Below are 6,348 nucleotides of genomic sequence, written 5' to 3'. Positions count from 1 at the left end.
TTAAATTTGTGTCCTTTCGCTGCGGCTCCATAAATACTACTACTGCCCGATACTATAAGTTGTATTTGTTTAAGCAACCACTCAACTACCGACGACAACGACCACGATTACAATAACAGTTCAATTGGAGATTTTGGTATTGTTATTGTTGTTTCTTTAATAGTGGCAGAAAAATTTGTTATTTTTGTTTTTGTATGACACGCAATAAGCTTTCTTTTGAAAAACTATTGAAGTTTTTTTGTTAGCTTTAGTTTCTTCTATTTTTCTTCCAATTTAAAGTTATTTTCCGTTAATTTAAATGTTTTAAGGGAATTATTAGGTACCAAGCTACTAGGTGTACATCGTACGTGATATGTATAATGTAGTTGGTATATTGGAAAGACAGTTTGATGTTGTTAACTTGACGAGTGTTGAAACCCGTTAAATGCTGATTTAAAAACATTCAATCACTTGGAATAATAGCATAATTTCGGGTAGGTCCACTAAAATTCTACAGCCAAATGAGATAAGAGCAAAAAGCCTTCTCTGAATGGTAAATATGTAGAGCATGATGATCATATAGTAAAATGCTTTTGTCGAAATTCGATCCCAAATTTTGAGAACGATGTTAAATATTGGGTCCCTCATGAACACTGATTGGATATTGTGAACAAACATCATTCCAAAAACTGAATTTCTGAATAATGTATGATTGGACGATCCTTTTTTATTGATCTCTATAAAAAGATTTTCTTCTAGTGATTAATCGCAACAAAACTGAGATGCAACATTTCCTAGCCTGCATATAGATAAATGTTTGCTAAAGTTATTGATGAATTATAGCAGGAATTTTTTTATGAAAAACTGTTTAATAAACCAAATATTAAACATTTATAACTTTACGATTAATAAATAACTTAAATGAGTTTTATTTACTATACATAATTAATATTAATTATAGATAAATTTAAATAAGTTGAATACTTTTGTAAATACCCGAACTACGTTTAAAAATATATTGTCTCGATAACGGTTTTCTATACCCTACACCATTAACAACGGTGATAGAGGGTGTATTTACATATATTTGAATGCAGATGTAAATTTACATTGTTTAACATATACATAGAGAACATATACCAGTTGTTATTTCTTTATGGACAAAGGTTATCCTCTTCCTACCCATTCCTATTCCTAATTTAATAAGTTTAATTTCCTCTTGCAATACACTTGTAAGGATGAGCCTTTCCAAGAACTTAAATGGCTAACTAGTGGTAAACTAATAACTTCTCTTCCTAATTATATTCCATAAACTTTCCTATTTTTTCTTAGATTATTTCTCGTACTTAAATTGTTAATTAGTTGTTAATATCATGTATGTCATCTGCATGGATCTATACCATAAATGCGATTTCGTAGGACCAAAATATTAAAGCAAAAATGCAAAAACCCAAAAAAAAACTCTAGTCTGGCAACGACTAACACAATCATACAAAGGTGATCAATTGAGGAAATAGCAAATACAAAGGATTTAAAATTGCTAAGATTTCTGGAAATGGTAAAACAATTTGGTAGATTAATACTAAAAGTTTTGGAAACTTTACCCGGCACGACTTAGGCATTAGCACAAGACTAACAAAGGTCCGAACGAAAGCGTTTTCTGACAGAAACAAAAAACGAGAAAAGTTGCAAACACAACCCGGACTTCCAGCAATCACCACCACATACATATGTATAAGATCCTTTAACAAAAGCAGCAGAGTTATAAAGTATAACAGAATAGGGTGTAATTAAATAAAAAATAAAAAGTAATCAAGGTTCTTCGGTATCCTTGCTGCAAAAAACGCACACTTGGATCCTATTGGTCCCATTATGATATCTGCAATGATAACAAAAGTCTAATCTAAATCAGAAAAGTATATTGAGTGTGTAAAGTGTTGTAGAGATAAAAAGACGCCAAAATAAAGCAGTGTGGCTGACAAGGTTAAAGTGTCTTACCAGAAATGATTGAAAATTTTCTTTGTACATACTAAGCTTAAACCAGAGGACAAAACAGATGCAAAGGTCAATTTACCCAGAACATTGCCTTTATTATTGCCTCAAGCTACATGACACAGAAGAAGACAGCTCCATCAGCCGAATTGAGTTGTCAACATGAGGACTTCTAGAAACATAATTTTTGCGCAGTGATGCCATAGGGAGGCATTCTTTTCACAATGAAAAGTGCCAATCAATACTTAATTTCATTATTACAACTGTTTTGAGGGGAGGAAGTACTAGATACTATACTCATTAATAAAAAAATGTAAATTACTTTTTAGGTGATAGTTGGAGGGTATCCAAAACATAATTTAGAATATCTTTGATTTTAGACTTCAAAATTTCCCATAAAACACATTCAAGAAGAACCGACTGTTATACATTAGAATGACCCGATTGTATAAATAAGAAATAAAGTACCGAAGTCCACACCAAAACTTAAACTTTAGTTTAGAGTCTTATAAATTTGGTGGCATTTTGTAATCTTGTAGTTTCATTAAAGTAATTTTCTGATAATGACATTATAAAAAAGGTAGGGTCCATTATGTGCCGATGTTTAACATATTTTTCATTTCATTACTATGACTGTATTAGTAATGATAATTAAAATATTTTTCCTAATACTGTCCATTTTCAATACCAGGAAACCTACACCTATTTGTGGGGCCCTCTAGCTTTTTTCATTCTGATCTTTTTCGGTAAAAATTCTCAATTTGTATGGATATATACCCTGAAAAGGGAAAACAAAGATTAAAAACCTAAAACGAATCTACTTATTAGTTGAAAAGTTTAGAAAAGTGGAATTTAAAATAGTTCTCGTAAGTTTATAAATAAATCTCGTGAAAATGATTTTTATAGCAAGAGAAACAAAAAATTTCCTATTCTGGTAGAATATACCGATTTTTTAAATATTTGCATTCAATTTCTAATTCCGTTTTTATATAAAATCGTTGATAATTTTAAAATAACGGAATGCTTACGAAGGTGGTGAATTTACCAACACTAAATAGCCGCCTTACAGTTAATTTTAAGCCGCAGCCTACATTTTTAGTGCCAGTTGCCACCGCCGTTAGTATTTGCCGACGCAGAGCTCTGTACGTCTATCACATAAGACGAAGAGAAAAAACCTACAGCAGGTTACCGATTTTAATAGATTTCTTGTGAGAAAAAGTTATTATTCATACAATATGATTTCATTTTCCCGTGGATTAGGAAATATACTAACGCGTATTGCCTTCAGTAACACCGGTACAAGTGTACATTTAGCGAGAACACTGCAAACCACATGTACATTAGATTGTGAAATTAAACAGCAACAACAAGAAGAACCAACTGACAGTACATTAGCAGCTGATGAAGGCGCACCAGAGCTACAAGAGAAACGCGAATTAACCGAACAAGAACTAAAATTATTACGAAAAGATCGCTCACGCAAAATACCCGTAGAAACATCGATTCGTTACTTGAAAAGTGACGCATATCAACAAACGTACGGTACACAGTTAGTGTGGGAACAATATCGACGCAATCACAAGGGTTTGTTTCCACCACGTAAAACTCGCAAAACTTGCATACGCAAAGACACCATAACTACCGGCAACCCTTGCCCCATTTGCAGGGACGAATATTTGGTGTTGGATCATCGTAACATTGAATTGTTGAAACAGTTTATTTCACCACATTCCGGGGAAGTACTAAGCTACACCAAAACCGGCTTGTGTCAAAAGAAACACTTACAATTGTTGGTGGCCGTTGAGAGAGCAAAGGACTACGGTTTGTTAACCTTTGACGTGCCCTATCGCAATTTCGATTATAGCGAATTCTACGATAAGGTTGAAGCTAAAAATTAGAAAAATTTAAAAATCAATTGTTTTCTAGTTTTATAAGTTGTTTCGAGTAAAAAGATAAAAGTAATTAAATTTAACGCAATTAAAATTTATATATACAGAAAGTTTAAAAATGGACCAAATTCAAGAAGAATCTGAATTTACTTTTGTCATTGTGGGAGGAGGAATTGCTGGTGTAACATGTGCAGAAACTATAGCCATTTGTTGTCCTGAAGAATCGATTTTACTAATGACAGAATCTACAGTTATTAAAACTGTTGCCAATTTGGAACCAGTAGCTCGCTATCTGCATAAATTTGATGTTCAGGAAAGGACATTAGCCTCGACATCTTTAGGAGGAGGCAATAAATTCCTAGCACCAGCAATTGTAACTGTTGTAGACCAATTAAAAGCAATTGAAGCGGAATCAAAATTCATTTTAACTAAAGAAAACAAAAAAATCCACTATAAATACTTGTGTTTGTGCACTGGTGGTACACCACGTCTTATCGAAGATAACAATTCTTTGATTTTGGGTATACGAGATACAGATTCTGTTTTGGAATTACAAAAAAGATTAAGGAGTGCTAAGAAAATTGTTTTAGTAGGAAATGGTGGCATTGCTAGTGAACTGGCCCACGAATTGGAAGGTGTTGAAGTACATTGGGTAGTCAAAGATAATCATATTGCATCCACATTTATAGATCCCGGTGCTGCATATTTTTTCCAACAGAGAATTGATCAACAACTGCAAAACAAGGTGAACGATAGTCCTGCTAAAGGAATTGTTAAACGTTTACGTTATGATGAAATAGCACCCACAGAAGATGCTGGTTATAAAAAAGGTGCAGCTTTAGGACCGGATTGGCATCAACACTTTGATTTAAGAGGTACACAAGGCAGCAAAACTAAACCAATTATCCACTTTAAAGCATTAATCGACAAAATGGAGAGAGTAACAACAGATACCAATAAAAACTCTTTAAATATTCATCTAACTACTGGTGAAGAAATAAATTGTGATTTCATAGTATCAGCTACAGGAGTAGTACCAAGACAGGACTATATTTGTAAGCCAGAATTAAAACTATCTGAGGAAGACTGTGGCATACAAGTTAATGAAATGATGCAAACCTCAAACGAGTTCATATATGCAGCCGGTGATGTGTGCACTGCTGCCTGGCCAAAAACTGAGCATTGGTTCCAAATGCGTTTGTGGACACAAGCTCGTCAAATGGGCTGCATGGCTGGTAGAAGTATGGCTGCTGCTTTTAATAAGGAAACTGTCTATCAAGATTTTTGTTTCGAACTTTTCGGTCATGTTACGCAATTATTTGGTTTGCCTGTCGTGCTACTCGGCCGTTACAATGGCCAAGGATTGGGTACCAACTATGAGCTATTAATTCGCAGCACACCTGGTCATGAGTATATTAAATTTGTTTTACAAAATGGAAAACTTAGAGGAGCTATTTTAATTGGTAACACGGAGTTAGCGGAAACTTGCGAAAACCTTATACTCAATGGCATTGATTTAACACCATTTGGAGATGATATCCTTAATCCCGACATTGACATTGAAGATTATTTTGATTAAATTTTAAATAATAAAACTGCTGTATATATATTTTTCGTTACTATTAAAGAAATACAATTAAATTATAAAAAGAAAAATTGGTTTATTTACTAGAAACATTGTTGACCGTGGGCTATTTAGATTTTTGTCATTTAATTTTGGCCTCACTGCCTGTAAAATGAAAAGAATAATGGTAATTATTTAAAATTAGGCTCCCACTCATAAGAACAAAAAGAACACCAAATAATTTTATTATTAGGTGTAAGTTTTGAAGATATCGCTGACGACTTGTGTTAGAAAATACCATCCCAGTGTAAAAATTTCTTTTTTAACTTACCAACATATTTGATTTCATCAAAAGCTTTGCGCGCCTTCTTCAACTCTTCATTCATGGTCAATAAATCTTTGACACGAGCATATTTTCGAGGATCTTTGCGAACCAAGAAAATAATATCCTCAACCTGTACTCTGCCGGTACGGCCAATTTCCATGGCTTTGTGTGTCATTTCGGTAATAAATTCAATCACCAAATCTTCTAATAAATCAACACTTTCGGTATAAGGATTCTTATCATCACCAAAACCATACATCATGCAACGCAATTCCTTGCTGAACAAACGTTTACGACCAGCATTTGTGGGCACAAACTGTTCCTCTCCCTCTTCTTCGTCAAACTGTTAATACGGGAAATAAATTGTTGGACATTTTCTTAGCGGAACGGATAATAACTACTTACATCGGGATTTTCAAATGGTTCATCAGGATTTGCTGCCATTTTAGTTAAAAAATTTAGCGTATTTTATATTTTAATTGTAATTTTTCTTAAAATTTATTGTTGTTTACTAAATTGTGATTAGATATCTGCGCCGACAAACATTAAGGTGTACGTCGTCTTACACGACGACGGCTTAAAGACGTTTTTTATGCCTG

General features: G+C 33.5%; 3 protein-coding genes across 3 annotated transcripts; 2 read left to right on the top strand and 1 right to left on the bottom strand.

Annotated features, from left to right (window-relative positions):
* The first annotated feature begins 3,110 nt into the window (after positions 1-3,110).
* Positions 3,111-3,924, top strand: LOC111684326 (28S ribosomal protein S18b, mitochondrial). The gene has a single exon (XM_023446469.2). It carries the CDS (start codon positions 3,207-3,209, stop codon positions 3,867-3,869), a length of 663 nt encoding a protein of 220 aa, XP_023302237.2. The 5' UTR covers positions 3,111-3,206; the 3' UTR covers positions 3,870-3,924.
* Positions 3,925-3,978: 54 nt separating this feature from the next.
* LOC111684325 (pyridine nucleotide-disulfide oxidoreductase domain-containing protein 1) lies at positions 3,979-5,516 on the top strand. The gene has a single exon (XM_023446468.2). The coding sequence runs from the start codon at positions 3,979-3,981 to the stop codon at positions 5,437-5,439; it is 1,461 nt and encodes a 486-aa protein (XP_023302236.2). The 3' UTR covers positions 5,440-5,516.
* On the bottom strand, positions 5,436-6,348 carry LOC111684327 (transcription initiation factor TFIID subunit 13). Its single transcript, XM_023446471.2, has 3 exons — positions 6,155-6,348; positions 5,756-6,092; positions 5,436-5,589 (listed from the first exon to the last, which is right to left on the bottom strand). The coding sequence occupies exons 1-3, from the start codon at positions 6,191-6,193 to the stop codon at positions 5,567-5,569; spliced, it is 399 nt and encodes a 132-aa protein (XP_023302239.1). The 5' UTR covers positions 6,194-6,348; the 3' UTR covers positions 5,436-5,566.

The sequence above is a fragment of the Lucilia cuprina genome, chromosome 2 (assembly GCF_022045245.1).
Source record: "Lucilia cuprina isolate Lc7/37 chromosome 2, ASM2204524v1, whole genome shotgun sequence".
Taxonomy (NCBI): domain Eukaryota; kingdom Metazoa; phylum Arthropoda; class Insecta; order Diptera; family Calliphoridae; genus Lucilia; species Lucilia cuprina.
The sequence above is the reverse complement of the archived record's forward strand: the minus strand, read 5'-3'. Positions and strand labels throughout refer to the sequence as shown.